General features: G+C 41.2%; 2 protein-coding genes across 4 annotated transcripts in view; both read left to right on the plus strand.

Moving 5' to 3' along the window:
• PHR1 (photolyase 1) overlaps positions 1-19,666 on the plus strand; it is a 321,904-nt gene that overhangs the window by 266,726 nt on the left and 35,512 nt on the right. The gene's annotated exons all lie outside the window — the stretch shown is intronic.
• On the plus strand, positions 4,066-7,406 carry LOC149198949 (uncharacterized). The gene is made up of 2 exons (XM_089399332.1): positions 4,066-6,402; positions 6,513-7,406. Exons 1-2 carry the CDS (start codon positions 4,470-4,472, stop codon positions 7,106-7,108), a joined length of 2,529 nt encoding a protein of 842 aa, XP_089255458.1. The 5' UTR covers positions 4,066-4,469; the 3' UTR covers positions 7,109-7,406.

Below are 19,666 nucleotides of genomic sequence, written 5' to 3' on the forward strand. Positions count from 1 at the left end.
TATGCATGAAAATGATACACCTTACAGTATTTCCACGAAGAGTAACACCAACAAAAATTAACCCCAAAGTCTTTCTTTATTGCTCATAAAAAGATTACAAGAGAGATTTTCGTTTAGCACATGATCAAAAGATCGGATGGATCAACTGACAAATGACCTCCTATTTAAAGATAAATCTTCTAACAGCTAGTTTGAGTGATACTTGTCAAAGAAATCTCGACCGTCGATGAGAAATAAAATTTCTATTAATCTCATCCGTCGAAATATTAAATTCTTGAGGAAATTCGAATTTTTCAATTAAATGCATTTTAATTTCCTCAAAAATAAAAATTTTGAGTTAATTTCCTCAGAAATTTGACTTTGACTTAAACCTTAGGGACCAAAGCATTAAAATTTAGCAAAATAATTAATTTACCTGAACCCTGGGACCTTTTAAAATTTGAATTTCGAGGACCCACGAATTTTGCCTTTGGAAAATTTAAATTTACCTAGGACCTAGAATTAATTAAATTTCTGGCTTAGAATTTTAATTAATTTTTGGCCAGAAAATCTAATTAATTAACCAATGAGGGGATAAATTATTTTTCCAACTTTCAAAACACTTTACATCAATATTTTCATACTTTTACATCACAAGGGGGAAAATCCTTTTGAAAATGACCTTCACAGACTACCCATTTCCGCGGCACAAATATAGTCTAGCAAAACAAGCAATTTGTAATAAAATAACCTAACCAAATAGTTAGGAATATTCCCAAATCACTTTTACATAGACTCGTTCTAGAACACTAGGACTCCCCTAAGATTCCAGTGACAAAATCCATTTCGGCTTTGGGGTAAGGTTGAATGAAAACTTTGCCGACCATCTGAGAATGGATCGATGACACAAAAAACCTTCCAGAATGCAGATTGTCACCAAAAAAGTAGGTTTACCTAGGTAATTACATACATGACACGGATTTGCTGAGGTTATTTACATTATACACATGCAGACTGGGTTTACATTATAAGATGATGATCAAGCTGATGATGATAGCTAGATGGCTTGAACACATTGATCATGCACTATTCTTTTTGCGAAAAAAATGGGTGTACTGCTATGGGTCGTTGACAAATAGTGGTCAAAAGGACTAATGTCTCCAAAAAAACCCAATGCGGGAAAACCGGTGCAACTATCTGAGGGTTTGATTTATTAAGTAGTTTCAGAATACAATTTGGGTGCCAAATCGGGCTCACCCAACAGTGAAAAATCTCGTTAGTAGTACCTCTCAGTCTCCTTCTGGCTGAAACCCCAGATAAACACTCCGACAACTCCACAACTCCAACCTGCCCTACAAAACCTCAACGTCAGCCTCTAGGGACTGCATCAACTCTCTCTGTACCAACGTTAGCCCAACATCATTTTGGTTTGGCTTGCATCAGCCCCTGGAGGCACTGTGTCAGTCCTTTGGCCCTCTACGTCACCCACGTTGGCCCTCTAAGGCACTGCACAGCTCCTGGCTACCTCTGCATGAGCCCTGACTGCCTCTACGTGAACCCTTGCTAATTCTGCGTCCATCTCTCTGGCTACTACGCTGATCCTCCCGATGTTATCTCTGCCTCTCTGCTTCTGTATTCACCGCCCCTCAGCTGTAACTCTGATCACTCTCAACTTTCTCAGCAAACTCAGCCCCCAGAAAGTCGAAATCTTGATCTCTTGGTGTGTTCTCCAAGTGACCCTCAAGCTCCCTCTTATACTTTTTTCGTGGACAATTCAACAGTCGAGATTAAGTCCCTAATCAATGACTAAGATTAGATCGAGCTTGATCTATGACTTTTGGACCATTCTAACACAATTTTATATTAATTCACATTAATATTTTATTTTCCCTAAGTTTAGACTTAGGGACTCCATTAAAAATATTAATTATTTTAATATCTTCCAAACTGTTTAGAATCTGCCCAAACCATTTCTAGGTATTGGAGATCTCATGTGCCTTAACTTCTCCACCAATTTTCGTGGCTAGAGCACATCCGATGTTACCCCAAATCAACAGCTAAGATGAAGTTTTGAAGCTGACCTTGTTGGAAATATTGAGAGTGGGTTGAATCAATATTTCTTTTCAATTGTTATTTTTACCAGTTAGATCACTTATATTTGGAACACAAAAATTAACAATAGAAGTAAACGTTTTTATAATATAATATATATGTTGATTTGGGGTAGCATCGGATGTGCTCTAACCACGAAAATTTGTGGAGAGGCTAGAGCACATGAGATTTCCAATACCCAGAAAGAGTTTGGGCAGATTCTAAACAGTTTGGAAGATATTAAAATAATTAATATTTTTAATGGAGTCCCTAAGTCTAAACTTAGGGAAATTAAAATATTAAAGTGAATTAATATAAAACTGTGTTAGAATGGTTCAAAATTCATGGATCAATCTTGATCTAATCTTAGCCGTTGATTAGAGACTTAATCTCGGCCTTTGATTTGTCAACGAGAAAAGTATACGAGGAGGCTTGAGGGTCACTTGGAGTCTATATTGAGGGAGACCAGTCAGTTCAATTTCTGGAGTGGGGTTAGCTGAGAAATTGAACCAGTGGTCTAGTGAGCAGTTAGGAGACAACAAGTACGAAACAGAGAAACGACATCAACCACTAGAGATCAATGCAAAGGCTAGAGAGTCAGAGGCAGGGCATTTTAGGCAGACGTAGAGGCAATAGGAGACTGCGCAGTCATTAATTGGGCATACGTGGGTGACGCAGAGAGGTTCAGGGCTGACGCAGTCAAGCAGGCGCTGATCTAGAGGGTTTGAGAGCCACACAAAGGTCCGTCAGGCTGACGTTGGGATTGGGAGAAGTGCTGGAAAATTTTTCTCTCTGTGGGTAAGCTAGTTTGACACCTTGTTGTATTGAAGGATTGTTGAATAATAAAAACCTCCCTTGCTGCACCGAAAGGATTGTTGAATAATAAAACCCTCCCTTGCTGCACTGGTTTTCCTACATTGGGTTTTTCTGGGAACTGTTGTCCAAAATAACTGTCAATGTGTTGATTCTTGTGTATAAGTTTGTTTCTATATTACGATGTGATATCTGCAACAGTATTTATTTTAATGTTTATTGAAGTAATTTTATAAATAACTTATTGTGGAATAAGTAGGAAAAGTAAATCAGGGGACTCACACAGATTTTCAGAAGATTGCACAAGAGAAAGAGATTTCGATTTCTCTATGTTGGCTTCCAGGTTGGAAGAAGAAGTGGCGTGTATGACTAGTGCTGCATTATCAGAAGTATTGTATATATATAGTGGAGCCTCGTGGCATATGACAGGAATCAGGGAGTGTTTCTCAGAATATCGAGAAGAGAAGATGAAATTTCAGATCACCATGGGGAACAAGGCAAAGTGTACTCCAGTATGGAAGGATACCATAGTTTTTCAAACAGAATCAGGAGAACAGTTCTGTGCTACAAATGTGCTGCATGTACCAGGGTTGGGGATGAACTTACTTTCCGTGTCGCAACTACAAGGCAAGGGCTATGATGTCTACTTCATCAAGGAGAAGGTATACGTCAAACATCCGAGCTGAAAAAAGAGAGTGCAGATCGAGATCAAAAGTAATAGGTTGTATAGATTACAACTAGAATCACCAATGACACTAATAGGCAGTGATGGAGACAAAGACTTGAACGAACTATGGCACAGAAGAATTGGTCACTTGCACCATGGAGCTTTGAGAATTCTCAGGAGCACTGTAACAAGAGTTTCAGATTTGAGTACGGAACGAGATGACGTATGCAGGGGAGTTGCTCTAGGAAAGTATGCCAAGCATAGTATTCAAAACCGTTCCGGTCGGACCGGTTACCGGCCTAACCGGCCGGTTAGGAGGCTCACCGGTCAGAACCGGTGAAAAAACCCGGTCAGCACCCTCACTTGCCCAGTTTTTAGACCTAACCGGTCAAAACCGGCCGGTTTAGGTCCTAACCGGCCGGTTTTTTGCTAACCGGCCGGTTCCGTCCTAAACCGGCCGGTTTAGGGACAGGCCGCCGGTAAAGGTAAAAAACGGACTGTTTTTTGCAGCTGAGGGCGGTTTAGGGTTTTTGGGGGTGAGGGAAAGGGATTTTCCCTCCAAAAAGACCCTCACAATTGCTATAAGACACCCCTCTCACCCTCATTTGTCTCACACAACTGATTTGGAGTGTTTGTGAGTGTTTGTGAGTTTGTTTGTGAGCTTGGAGAGTGTGGAGTTTTTGCTGAAGTAGTCATCTTGGAGTTGGAGTTGGAGCTATTTTGGAGATAGTGTGTAGCTGTCAGTGGAGTTGCCATCATCAAGAGGAGGCTAAGGGAGCTACTTTGCATTTCCAGGTAAGGATTTGCACTTGATAATTCCTCATTTGGGTCTGCTGTCCATGAATTAATTTTTTTGTGCTATAAACTTCTCATTTCAATGATCTATCATCTATGCTAAGCCTATGAACTCTCTAGCTCTATGCTATCAAATTTTTTAGCTTGCATGTGCATTTTTTTTCCTACATTTATCATTGGTTTTCCATGTTCCTTAGCTGCAATTTTTTTTTTAAATGGCAGATTTATTTGCAAATTGTTATTATTTCAAGCAAACATGGCTCCAAAAGGAAAGGACAGTGCATGGGCTCATTGTGATGTAGTTGAGGGAAAAATGATATGCAAATTATGCCATAAATCTATTGGAGGTGGGGGTATTCTTAGGTTGAAACAACACTTGGCTGGGGTAAGAGGCCAAGTAAAGCCATGTGATGCACCAAATGCACTGTTAGGTCCTATTAGGGTAGAATACATTGCCAAGCTTGAAAAATTTTATGAGGATAAGGCTAGGGAGAAGGCCATCCAAGATGAAATTGCAAGGAAGAGGGAATTAATGGAAGCCATGAATCTTATAAAAGACAGTGGGTATGATGATTATGAGATTCAAGACTCCACTTCTATCCCTTCCACCAATGACCCCTTTCACTATGTTCATCCTTCTGTTGGAGTTGGCCAACCATCAAAAGGAACAAAGAGACCAAACATCCAAAGTTATTTCTCATCTTCTGCCAACATTGCCTCTTCTAAATCTAATCCCACTTCCTCCCAACCAAGTTCTCAACCCACTTTGGATCAACATTGGAAAAAACAATGCAAAGAAACTTCTCACCAATACATTGCTAGATGGTGGTATGATTCAGATATCCCATTTAATGCTGCTCGCTCACCTTATTACCAAGCTATGTGGGACTCTGTTATAGCTGCAGGAAAGGGCTTCAAAGGCCCTAGTATGCATGACTTGAGGGGAGCTCTTTTGCAAAAAGAGATATCTTCCATTGATGAGTATTTGACTGAGTTTAGAGAGTCATGGGTCAAAACAGGTTGTTCCATTATGTCAGATGGATGGACCGATGGAAAGAACCGCACTATCATTAATTTCCTTGTTTCTTGCCCTCAAGGAACCATGTTTTTGAAATCAGTTGATGCATCTGATAGGGTAAAGGATGCAAGCCTTCTATTTGAGCTTTTGGATAACATTATTCAGGAAGTTGGGGAGCAGCATGTTGTGCAGGTCATCACTGATAATGCCTCAAACTATGTTCTTGCTGGAAAGATGCTTGAGGCCAAATATAAGACCATATTTTGGACTCCATGTGCTGCACATTGCATAGACCTCATGCTTGAGGATATAGGCAAGGTGGAGTGGGTAAAAAACACTGTAGAGCATGCCAAGTGCATTACAAAATACATTTACAACCACTCATGGGTATTGAGCCTAATGAGGAAACACACTGGAGGCAAAGAGCTTGTTAGGCCTGCAATTACGAGATTTGCAACTCACTTCCTCACGTTGCAATGTCTCAATGGTCAACATAGAAACTTGCAGAAAATGTTTTCCTCTGATGAATGGTCTGAATCTCGGTGGGCTCGTAGACCAGATGGAAAAGACACCAAAAAGAAAGTGTTAGACACTTATTTTTGGAAAAGGTCTGTAGAGCTTGTGAAAATTACCGAGCCCCTTGTTAAGGTGCTAAGGTTGGTGGATGGGGAAAGATTGGCCATGGGCTACATTTATGAAGCTATGGATCAGGCAAAGGAGCAGATACGGGCAGCTTACAATGACAGGTTAGCTAAATATGGCCGTATATGGGAGATCATTGATAACAGATGGAACAATCAACTCCATCGTCCTATACATGCAGCCGGGTATTTTTTGAACCCAAGGTATCACTATAAAAATCAGCTAGGAGATCAGCATGATGGGGAGGTCAGAGCTGGATTGATTGATTGCTTGGAGCGCATGGTCCCTAACCATGTAGACCAGTTGGATATACATAGACAGCTTACTATTTTCAATCAAGCAAGTGGTACTTTTGGCAAAAACTTGGCAAAGATGGCAAGAGATGTGGACCAACCAGGTAAGCAATTCCAATTTCCATTTTGTTTTTCATTTCAAGTTAAAATTGTTTACGTTCTTTACAATTCAAATTATAAACTAAGTTACTAATTATTGTCTTTTTCTTTGCAGCACATTGGTGGGAGTCATTTGGTGGCCAGTGTCCTCAATTGCAAAGGTTTGCAATTAGAGTCCTCAGTCAAACTTGCAGTGCTTCAGGTTGTGAGCGCAATTGGTCTGTTTTTGAGCGCATACACACGAAGAAGAGAAACCGTTTGGAACAAAAACGGTTAAATGATCTTGTTTTTGTGCAATACAACCTTCGATTGAGGAGGAACCAAATGATGAGCAAATCACCTGATCTAGATCCCATTGTGTTGGACGATATTGATCCAACATCAGAATGGGTGGAGGAGACTGAAGATCCTGTGTTTGAGGCTGATTTTGATATCGACATGGCTTTAGCGGAGGATGAGGCAGATTATGTGGCGGCATCAGAACCAGGATCAGTAGCGGCATCAAGGAAAGGCAAGGAACCAATGGAAGGCACTAGTCGTGCAGGTCGACAAACTCGTGCTTCCACTAGGTCCACTTCTATTGTCATTGGTGGCATTGATACTGATGTTGCAGATGAGGCAGAGGCATCCTCAGACTCTGAACCAGATGATGTCTATGTAGCTCCTGATGATGATCATGTGTCTAGTAGTGGTGATGATCTTGATGATTGATCATGTGTACACTGTAGACTTGTAGTAGGCCAATGGCCTCATAGCTTGCAGCATGGTTTTTGGACTCTATAGGCCATTTAGAGCCTCATTTCTTATGTATTTTGCTATTTTGTCGATGATATGTATTGCACTCGGTGCCATTTTGATATATTCACCTTTGCATGGTATATAAATGAGCAAACTTTGCATATTTTGTCTCTATTGGCTTGGAATCATGGTTTTACATCTTAAAAATAGTTTTTTTTCATTAAAAATTAATTATTTAATGTATTTTTTAAAAACCGGTTCGTTTAGACCAAACCAGTCCCGGTTAGACCGGTTCCGGTCGGTAAACCGGTTAGCTAGGTGGACCGGTCCGGTCACCGGTTCCGGTTTTAAAAACACTGATGCCAAGGCAACATTTTCTAGGAGAAAACACAGGGCCAAGAGTGTGCTAGGATTGATACACTTAGATATTTGTGGACCTATGTCCGTCAAAGCTTGCAGTGGTGCCGAGTATTTCTTTACCTTCATTGATAACCACTCAATTAAAACTTGGATTTATTTTTTGAAAACCAAGGATGAGGTTTTCTGTTGATTCAAGGAGTTCAAGGCTCTGGTGGAGAATCTGACTAGGAAGAAAATAAAAGTTTTGCGTTCGGATAATGGTGGAGAATATGTCGATAAGGACTTCACTGATTTTTGTGCCAAGGAGGGCATCAGAAGAGAGAGGATTTCTCCCCACAATCTGGAGCAGAATGGGGTAGCAGAAAGAAAGAACAAGGCTATTGTAGAAGCAGCTAGGGCCATGATGTATGATCAGGATATGCCAAAATTCCTGTGGGTGGAAGCATGCAACACAACTGTCTATGTTCAGAACAGGGCTCTTCATCGGGCTTTGGGCAAGATTATTCTAGAGAAAGTCTTCATAGGGAAGACACCTGAAGTCAGTCATTTCAGGATATTTAGGAGTTTAGCATATTGTCGCATACCCGAAGAAAAGAGGAAGAAGCTGGATCAGATTGCGGAAAAGGGATATCTGGTGGGATATAGTGAGAACACTAAGGCATACAGAATCTATCTTCCAGGGAGCAGGAAGGTAGTAGTACGACGAGATGTAAAGTTCATGGAGGACAGGGCTTTCAGAAGATCTCGCAAAATGCCTTTCGAGGAGTAGTCGAAAGAGGAACCGTTGGTTAAGCTTCTTGAAACAACAAAAGTAAAGAATTCTTCCTCAGATCAGGAAGACTCTCAGGATGAGGAGGAGGAGCAAACAGAAGCACCTGATAGTAGAGGAAGAACTAGCATGGAACTTCGTCAGATTCTGCGAGATGCAGAGGAATTCATCGGTGAGCCAAGAAACAATAAGAGGGAGCGAAAACAGCCAGATAGATATCAGGCATTAGTAGCTCATGATGGAGAGCCTGCTAGTTTCAAGGAGGCAACTCAACATCAGGTTTGACTAGATGCGATGGTGGAGGACTACAACTCGATAATGGTGAACGATGTCTGGGAGGTGGTGCCAAGACCTCAAGACAGATTAGTGGTAGGTTCAAGATGGTTCTACAAGATCAAATACATTGCAGATGACAGAGTTGAGAAATTCAAGGCCAAGTTTGTGGCTAAGGGGTATGCTCTATTGAAGTTTCTAAGTGTACTTAGTTAGAAACCCTCCATGCATTTTATTTGATTTATTCCTACCTACTTGTTTCATTACTTAACAAGTTATTTACAATGTAAATAGTGAAAATAAACACTAGTGCATGCTCAAAATATTATAGATCAACAACTGAAAGAAACAGAAACAATCACGCCATATGACACCATTATTTTTGGATCAATGTCCCAGGAAAAACCCAATGGGGGAAAACTGATGTAGCTATTTGAGGGTTTTCTTATTAAGCAATATCAGAGTACAATATGGGTGCCGAAATTGGCCTACCCAATAGAGAATTTCCTTGGCAGTAATACCTCTCAGTTTGAGACAAATCTCCTAGTTGAAACCCCAGATTATCCTTCCGGCAGCTCCTCAGCACCAATCTGCCCCAAAAACCCCAGTGTCAACTTTTTCTGGACTGCGTCAGCTCTTCTCTACCCAGCGTTGGTGGTGAGCGCCAGTGTTGTAGCAAGAATGTTACAACTCCTGGGCTACCAACATTACTTTTATCAACCCGGTAGTTCGTAACAAACTTGGAAGCGTCGATGCTATAGTCACAAGTACTAGTTCTCGCTGCAGGTTGTCACTTGGTCAGCCGGGGCGAGATCACTAGGAGCTCAAACCAATTTCTATAGATTTCAGAAGAAGCTCTGTGTGACGAAAGGAAAGAAAGATTACCCTACAGATGCTATTCTAACTGCAGAAAGGAGAAACACTGGAATGTAAAGCAAAACCTAGTAAACCCTAATTAGCAAGTAATTCAAGGAGAAAGACTGGAATTACTTGCTAATTAGGGTTTACTAGGTTTTGCTTTACATTCCAGTCTTTCTCCTTTCTGCAGTTAGAATAGCATCTGTAGAGTAATCTTTCTTTCCTTTCGTCACACATAGAATTTCTTTTGAAATCTATAGAAGTTGGCTTGAGCTCCTAGTGATCTCGCGCCGACTGACCAAGTGACAACCTGCAACGAGAACTAGTACTTGTGCATATAGCACTAACGCTTCCAAGTTTGTTACGAACTACCGGGTTAATAAAAGTAATGTTGGTAGCCATGTGGTCTAACATGTATTTAATGCATATTATTGATGGATTTCGAGGTCAAAGTCAAAGATCTGGTGGTCAAACTGCAGCAATAGCTCAAAGTAGACAAAGGAGAGGACTTATAGGAGGGAATGCCCCTCATTCATTGGTCTTCACTTCGAATTCCCCTTCATTCAGCTCGGAATACAAGCAGCCGAATCATGCACTAGAAGGCAGCCAAGCAAGTGGAAGATGATTGATAGTTATCTCGAGTTTTGGGAGCTAAGCCTCCCTGATTTTAAGGAAGCTCTTGATAGCGTCAGATGTATAAGTAGAGAGGCCTAGGGCCTTACTAGGGTAGACTTTTTTGCCTGGGTAAACTCTGCTCAAATTTCAAGCTTACTATTTTATGACAATTTTATGTAATCTTGCTATTTTTTGATAATGAAGATGGAATCCTTGTTGAGCTAGCACTGAGTTACCTCAGAGGGCTGAAGCTCTTGGGTTAGGACCCAATCCAAGCAGCCAAGCTTCCCTTTACTTGTATTTGTATGTTTTACTTCAGTTTTTAGATTAGTTTGTTGTTAGATGTATTTCTCTTATGGTTAAGAATAGGTTGCTTTGATGATTTAGTAGCTTGCTTCCATTTGTGCTTTCTGTGGTAGGTTAAGTAGTGACCAGAGAAGATTCAAAAGGCTAGCAACAATGCCTTGGCCTCTCTCCTTCCCTCTGGGACGATGATTTGAGGCAAAGACTCTCTTGCTGCCCCAAAAACACAGATTTTCCTCATTCCTAGGACTTCTAATGTTTGCAGCTCTCTAGTAGGTTGATAGTCCAGTTTTGCTTTGCTTTAGATCTTCTTTATCATGTTCACTTCCTGATTTGCAATAGTCCTCTTGCATGCTTTCGTTTCTTATAGCATTTCCCAGCATTTCCCAGCATTTCCTTCTATACATCATAGTTTAAGCCATTTTAACGCAAATTTCTATTTTTACTAGGATGCACTCATTTCATTGGTTGCTTGATTTTCTTGGTTGACTGTCAGTTTCTACGTAGCAGATCTCTTCCAGCAGTAGGCCAGCTTACCAACAATCATACCTTCCATCTGATCCATGCCCTCTAGGTCTCCCAAACCTCATCTCAATTCTGCCCTAGTTTCCTTCAATTTTCATAGAACTTCTTCCTCTCTCCTTGAGCAAACCCAATTATCTTTCTCTCTCCTGGTGATTCATGGTAGACCTTAGGCGCCCTAACACCTCATTCCAACCTTCATCCACCTTTTCCACCCACTCTCACCACTTCAAAATAGCGAAAATTGCTCCCGGCCCCCTCCTGTAGGCCTCTTGTGGTTTCCCTGTTTTCGTCATGTAGTTTTCTTGTGTCCTCCTGTAGTTTTTCCTGTAGGCTTTAGTTTTCCTGTGTCCTCTTGTAGTTTTTCCTGTAGGCTTTCTTTCGAAGGCCGAGTGAGGGAAAAGCCTTCGGAAGGCCACCTAAGACCTCCTAGGACCCATCCACACCATCCTACATCCTCCCAAGTTCCAAATCCACACTCTAACGCCACCTGTTCGTTGCCACACTCACACACAATAAATTAGATGCATGTTAAATTCACATAAAAACACATAAAAATCCAAAAATATGTTTTTTGCTTATTTACTTCTAGAAATAGCATGGTTAGATGTTGTTTACTTACTTGAGTAGGTAATGGCATTTCTTTCATGGTTTTCATAAATGTTTTTGGCAAAAGTAGAATTAGCTTGTTAATTAGGGTTTACTAGGTTTTGCTTTACATTCCAGTCTTTCTCCTTTCTGTAGTTAGAATAGCATCTGTAGAGTAATCTTTCTTTCCTTTCATCACACGTAGAGCTTCTTTTGAAATCTATAGAAGTTGGCTTGAGCTCCTAGTGATCTCGCGTTGGCTGACCAAGTGACAATCTGCAGTGAGAACTAGTACTTGTGCATATAGCACCGACGCTTCCAAGTTTGTTACGAACTACCAGGTTGATAAAAGTAAAGTTGGTAGCCCAAGAGTTGCAGCATTGTTGCTGCAATACTGGCGCTCACCACTTTTTGGCACCGTTGTCGGCGAAGCGTCAGAGTATTCTGTGATTACTACTTTTTTCTATTTCCTATTGCAACATTCTGCTAATAGTTTTTTTTGGCAAAAGTAGACTAGTCATTTCATTTCTTTCAGTTCTGCATTTCCTTTCTTTCCTTTTCAATTCTGCAAATTTCCATTCAACAAGTTCATTTCAGCTAGTTGCAATTTGTTTTGTTTAATCACAATTTCAGTTTCTGCAGGTACTTTCACTGTGGGGAAAAAAGCAAAAAAAAACAACCAAAAATATTTTCTTTCATGCCTCGTAGGAGTAGAGATAACTTAGGAAAATTTTTGCCCAACACCCCCACTGCTTCACACAACCAACCTTCTCTCTTCTTCGGTGGTTGCAATCAAGAAGAACCCTTAGGTGAACTTCCAGACATATTTGAAGAACCTATATGGGAAGAAGAAGAAGAAAACATTTCTCTGGAGCCAATGGCTGAAAATAGAAATGTTAGGGGAAATGGAGAGAGAATGGAGGGTACCTTCCCCATTCGAGAGACCAATGGGGACATCAAAATGAAGAATATAAGTCCGTCAGCCCTATCTCACTTCCATGGTCTGACTACAGAAGATCCTGACACCTTCTTGTTCAAGTTTGCTGTCATCTGTCGAACTTATGACTATGCAGAAGACGAGCAAAAGTTGAAACTGTTCCCTTCTACTATCAAGGACGCAACACTGCGCTGGTTCATGGGATTACCTGGCAATCGCATCACAACTTGGGCTCAGATGCAGCAGGCCTTTAACAACAAGTATCGAGACTATTGTAGGTGAAAAGATACTAAAGAAGAAATCTTCCGAATGACGATAGGAAGTGATGAGTCCCTGGAAGACTATGAAGAGAGGTTCCAGCTCCGTTACAAAAGGGCCAGGTGTACACTTGACCCTGAGTCTCTGAAGTTGGTCTTGCCCAAGGGAATTCGGGAAGACCTTTTAGACACCCTCCATCTACTAGCTCGGGGAGACATCTACCATCCTATGAGGACATAAAGACTGTTTTTAGAAACCATTCTAGATCAGCCAGAAAGACAGGTAGGGGGAGTCAACCCATAGCCAGTACATCTTCTTCCAATTCATCCATTAAAGGTGAAATTGGAAACATGCTGGAAGACTTCAAGAGTGAGATGATGCAGACCCTTGCCATGCAAATGGATACCTTACATATCAAAAGAAAACAAGAGGAAGCAGAGAGGGCTTTGGCCATTTTTTGCCCTAGATGCACTAGGAGGCATCCTAGGAATGAATGCTCATTGAACTCTATAGGAGTTTGTTCAGTCTGTGAAGAAGATCATTCTACAGATAAGTGCCCTTCTTTGCCTGGACTTAAAGCTGTATACCAAGGGGCCGAAGGAGTCACTGGATAGATCTATTACAGAAACCAAAGGAGGCCGCATGGACCTAGACCATACCAGTGGGGGATGCAAGGGACATTTCAGGCATACTACAACCTCAACCAAGTCACCTCCATACTTTCTTGGGGCCCCCCTGCTAATCCTTCCTGGTCCATGCCTCCTCCTTGGTCCTCCACATTTCAATATCATGCCCAACCAGCCACCCATTCATTTCAATCCTATGCTCAGCCGCAACCTCAGTGGAATGCATCTCATCAGGGGTGGAGGTCCCAATACAACTCTCTTCCGGCGCTTCTGCATCCACCACATGCCCAACCACAACTGTTACCTTTTGCTCCACCAAGGCAACCCCAAATGCCTACCCAACCAAATCCAAACCCGAACAACAGACAGGGTCAACAAGTGTATAGTGGGGAACCATCATGCCCAACTTACGCTGTGGAGATTCAAGAAATTAACTTGCGATCCGGGAAAGTTATTCCAGATAGCAAACCTCCATCCAGGGAGGTTGAGGAAGATAAAGAGGAAAGCGAACCTAAAGCAAATCCACCCTTTCCTGAGAGACTATCCATGACAATCCAGCCTACCCCGGAAGACACTGAACTCTTGGGAGAATTGAAACATTTATGTGTGAAGATACCACTTTTCCAAGCCATAAAAGATTTGCCTATCTACAATAGGTTGATCAAAGGGAAGTGCTTTAGGCATCCAGGAAGGCACAAGAGAGATGCCCCAACCATCAATGTCATAAGATAACTGTTCGACCTGATGTTGGGGCAGATAATCTGTCCAAAATATCTGGACCCTGGAAGCCCAGTGGTTGATGTCCACATCAATGGTACAATGGTCCCACATACCTTGATTTATCTGGGAGCTGCCATTAATGTGATGACAAAGGACACAATGCTCAAACTTAACCTCCAAGGCTCCTTGAGGAAGACCACAACAATGTTGCATCTAGCAAACCGCTCCACAGTGACCCTTGAGGGGATTGTGGAAAATGTGATGGTTTCCATTGATTCTTGGGAGTATCGTGCTAATTTCTTAGTTCTCCAGCCAAAGGCAAAGCTCACTGGGTATCCTCCCATTCTGGGAAGACCTTGGTTGGCTACAGCCGATGCCTAAATCAGCTGCCGAGCTAGGAACATGAACATAAAGAATGGGCACTTGTCCAAGCAGTTAATCCTATATCCTCCTGCCCAACCCTTGCTAGAACATGATCTACCTCTCTGGTTGGAGGAGGAGGATGAGGATGAAGTTTATTCTGCACCACTTTGTACATTAGAAATCGCCATGGGGGGAAACCACAAGATGAGGATGATATGATTGAAAATTTGATTCAAAATCCACCTCCCAGTGTATCACCATTAGAAGACATAGTAAAAGAAACCCAAAACAACCCCTCAACTGATCTTTGTGTGGCTGACCGCACTTCTCTCTGTGTTAAAAATATAGAGTTCGGCCTAGAAAGAACATTGAAAATCAATCCATCCCTATCTACTTCCCAGGAGAAGGAGCTATGCAATATACTGAGAAAACATCTAGGTGCCTTTGCCTGGAGTTATAAGGAGATGAATGGAGTGCACCCTTCAGTATGTACTCATCATATATACATCAAGGAAGATTGCAATCCAGTCAGACAACCTCAAAGAGGATGAACCCAACACTTAAAGATATTGTTAAGGAAGAATTGTAGAAATTGCTTGATGCAGGATTCATCTATCCCATCTTTGACAGTGAGTGGGTCTCTCCTTTGGTGCTAGTGCCAAAGAAAAATGGTAAGTGGAGAATCTATGTCGACTATTGGGAATTGAACAAAGCCACTAAAAATGACCATTTTCCTTTACCTTTCATAGATCAAGTGATAGACGGCCTGGCAGGGAATTTTTTTTCTCCTTCCTAGATGGGTTTAGCAGGTACAATCAGATTCAAATCAGTCTGGAAGACCAAAATAAGACCACTTTCACTTGTCCTTGGGGTACCTTTGCATACCGGGTCCTTCCTTTTGGTTTGTGCAACGCTCCAGCCACTTTCCAAAGAGCGATATTGAGTATATTTTCTGAAGTGGTTCATGATGCAGTAGAAATATACATGGATGATTTTAGTCCTTATGGCTCTGACTTTCAAGAAGCTTTATCTAACCTATTAAAAGTTCTAGATAAGTATATTGAGATGAACCTGTCCCTCAGTTCGGAAAAATGTGAATTTTTGATGACTGAAGGGACCGTGCTAGGTCATACAATATCTCAACAAGGACTGCAGGTGGACCCCAACAAAATTGCCATCATTTAAAGGGTCCCACCTCCTCAATAGGTGAGAGATGTCAGAAGCTTCCTAGGCTTAGCTGGATATTACAGGAGATTCATTAAAGACTTCAGCAAGTTAGCCTCTCCTTTGTTTGGCCTCTTAGGCAAATATGTTGAGTTCATATGGTCGGAAAACTGTCAAAAAGCCCCAGATACCTTGAAGAGCAAGCTAGTGACTACCCCAATTCTCAGAGGCCCAAACTAGGCCCTACCCTTTCACATTCACACAAATGCCTCAAACAAAGCAATAGGAGCAGCCTTAGGACAAATTGATGAAAAGTTACTTTGTGTCATATACTTTATAAGCAAAAACTTGTCAAAGGCAGAGTTAAACTATACTTTGTCTGAGAAGGAACTCTTAGCTGTCGTGCATTCCTTAAACAAATTCAGACATTATATTACAGGCTATCAAACTTGTTTGCACATTGATCATGCTGCAATTAGATATTTACTGAACAAACCAGATGTGAATGCTCGCATTATTAAATGGTTGCTTTTACTGCAATAGTTTGATCTAACCATTATTGATAAGCCTGGTAAAGAGAATGTTGTTGCTGACTTTTTGTTTAGAGTAAATTTTCCTGCAGGTGAAGAAAGAATGGTGGATGACCAAATGCTAGATGAACACCTATTTGCTATATCAGTACTCTCTTCATGGTTTGCTGATATAGCAAACTACTTGGTTTCAACACAGTTCCCACCACACCTATCCTCAAAAGAGAAGAGCAAGATAGTAAGGAAAAACACCCCTTTCACCTGGATTGGAGGCAATCTCTTCAAACTTGACCCAAATGAGATCTTGAGAAGATGTGTCAGGGAGGAGGATGTCTTTGACATCCTCCTGACTTGTCATGACGGGCCTTGTGGAGGTCATTTTGCAACAAAAAGAACTGCCTTCAAGGTATTGCAAGCAGGCTACTACTAGCCCACTCTTCATCAGGATGTGAGGAGATACGCGAGCCAGTGTGATCAGTGTCAGAGGATGGAGAAACCCACTCCAAAGGATGAAATGCCCATGCAACCTCAAGTGACTTTTGAGCCATTTGAGAAGTGGGGCATGGACTTTGTAGGGCCTATCAACCCCCCTTCAAAGCAGAAGCAGTACATCATTGTGTGCACCGACTACGTGACAAAGTGGGCGGAGACAAAAGCAATCAAAGCAGCGACAGAGGAAATAGAACTGGATTTAAGACATCTGTGGTTTATATCTTTTGAAGTTACCAGAGAATCTACAGTAAAAACCATTTTTCGTCAACGTTTCAAATCCCAATCGGGATCCATCATCAGGACTGCTTGAATGCTTGATAGTAGAAGAGCTTAATTGAGGGATTTAAATAGTAATGAGGATTACTATTTAAATCCCTCAATTAAGCTCTTCTACTATCAAGCATTCAAGCAGTCCTGATGATGGATCCCGGTTGGGATTTGAAATGTTGATGAAAAATGGTTTTTACTGTTGATTCTCTGGTAACTTCAAAAGAGAAAAAAGTAGCTGAGTTTTTGAGGAAAAACATATTGTACAAATTCGGGTATCCGAGAGAGTTGGTCACAGACCAAGGCAGTTAGTTCACTTCCAACCTGATTGAAGAGCTGCTCACACATCATAAGGTCAGGCACAAGACTTCCACCCCTTACCATCCACAAGTCAATGGGCAAGTGGAGGTCACTAACAAAGCATTGGAAGGGATCCTAACCAAGGTAGTGAGCAACAGCAGAAAAGATTGGGGGGACAGATTAGTTGAGGCCACTTGGGCCTAGAACACAACATAGAAGACCACCACCGGGTTCACACCCTATGAACTGGTCTATGGGAAGAAGGCTTTGCTGTCAATAGAGTTTGAATTCAATACTCTAAGGATGGCAGCTCAGCTGGACCTAGACCTCAGCAATGCACAGAAGGAGAGATTACTTCAGCGCAATGAATTGGATGAATACAGATTGCAAGCCCTTCTCCATACAGAGGTAGTTCAGCTTCAGAGAAAGATATGGCATGACAAAAATATCAGGGAGAAGCAATTCCAAGAGGGAGATTGGGCATTACTCTATAATTCAAGATACAAGGATTTCAAAGGCAAGGTGAGGGCAAGATGGCTGAGAACCTACACTGTGGAGAAATTCAATGATAGTGGTTAAGTTCTGATGAGAACCATTGATGATGAAGCGATCCCCATGCTTGTCAATGGACATCAGTTGAAAGTCTACAAGAAAGCCCTCTCCAAGCGAGAGTTTATTTAAGATTTGAATAAAACAATGATGGTAGTGGAGCATGTCTTAGCTTCCACTTCAACCACTCACTAAAGAAAAAAGAGAAAAAATAAGTATTCAAGTGAAAACCTCCATGAGGCGCTTGAGTCCCATCATTGGGTTGAAAACTTCTTTGAGGCGGCCCAGCGATGTAAAAAAAAGGTAAAAGAGTAAGATCCCTAGGTGTAAACCTCCTTTGGAGGCGTCTAGGGCAGGCAATTAAGGTGAAAACCTCTCTGAGGTGCCCTAGTTGTTTTCAAAAAAAAATGAAAAAAAGAAAAAATGAATTTTTGTTGCATTGCAGGTTTGCAGTGTTGAAATTTGGTACCAGAGGACAGGTGGTTCCCTTAGGATTTGATCTTTGGCCTAGGGAAATGTTTCCAAAAGAATTTAATTTTTCTCCTACAGTGACTTTATAATTTTATAAAGTTAAATCTAATTTAAAAGTGACTTTAAGTGATAAAGTTACTAAGTCTAATTTTAAAGTGACTTTTATAAAGTCAATGAAAAATTAGAAAGGAAAAGTGACTTTGGAAATAAATGACTAAGTGGGTCTTTATTAAAGTGGGGTGAATTAAAAAATAAAAAGTGAGATTTAAATGAGCATTTAATCTCAGCCATTAATCTAAATCTATTTCAGCCATTGGATTTAGAGATCACCCAAAAGTCACTTGGATCACCCAAGAGTCACTTGGAGTTATACTAAGGGAGGAAAAGGAGGAAAAGATCATATTCGATTCAATTCTTTCATGAGCAGATTGAGAGAAGGAGAGAAAGAGAGCAAGGGAGATTTCTGGGCGGTGTAACAGCTGCGGAGTATCAGCAGCGGTGTATCAGCAATGGTGCAACAGTTGCGGAGTATCAGCAGCGGTGTATCAGCAACAACAGCGGAGTATTAGCAGCGGTGTATCAGCAGCGGTGTATCAGCAACAGCAGCGGTGTATCAACAACAGCAGCGGTGTATCAGCAACAGCAGCGGTGTATCAACAACAACAGCGGTGTATCAGCAGCGGTGTATCAGCAACAACAACGGTGTATCAGCAAGGCTGAGATAAGTTGTAAAAGTCTATTTGCTGATTTTTTTGCTGAACATTTCTCCTACTATAAAAGGCATTTTCCAGAAATAAAGAAGAGCTCTCAAACTGGTTTTCCCCAAGAGTTGTAGGGGGTTTTTCCAGGGTCACATTGACCAAAAATCTCAGTGTTTAAATGTGTTTTAATGGCTGTTTATTACTGCTGATTTTTATTTCTACAATTTCCAGCATTCTGTAAAATTTCCAGAGTTTGTGTTTTCAGCAAATTTATTTTTTTCAGCTTGTTAAATGTATGGTTATGGTAAAGGGCATTTAACTATATGGGAGAAATAAGGAAACAGCGGAGTATTAGCAGCGGTGTATCAGCAGCGGTGTATCAGCAATAGCAGCGGTGTATCAGCAGCGGTGTATCAACAACAGCAGCGGTATATCAGCAACAGCAGCGGTGTATCAACAACAACAGCGGTGTATCAGCAGCAGTGTATCAGCAACAGCAACGGTGTATCAGCAAGGCTGAGATAAGTTGTAAAAGTCTATTTGCTGATTTTTTTGCTGAACATTTCTCCTACTATAAAAGGCATTTTCCAGAAATAAAGAAGAGCTCTCAAACTGGTTTTCCCCAAGAGTTGTAGGGGGTTTTTCCAGGGTCACATTGACCAAAAATCTCAGTGTTTAAATGTGTTTTAATGGCTGTTTATTACTGCTGATTTTTATTTCTACAATTTCCAGCATTCTGTAAAATTTCCAGAGTTTGTGTTTTCAGCAAATTTATTTTTTTCAGCTTGTTAAATGTATGGTTATGGTAAAGGGCATTTAACTATATGGGAGAAATAAGGAGAAACTGAAAACCGGGGTGCGAAAT

This window comes from Pinus tabuliformis, chromosome 2_1 (genome assembly GCF_031772625.1).
Source record: "Pinus tabuliformis cultivar Carrire ecotype Pingquan chromosome 2_1, CPIR1, whole genome shotgun sequence".
Taxonomy (NCBI): domain Eukaryota; kingdom Viridiplantae; phylum Streptophyta; class Pinopsida; order Pinales; family Pinaceae; genus Pinus; species Pinus tabuliformis.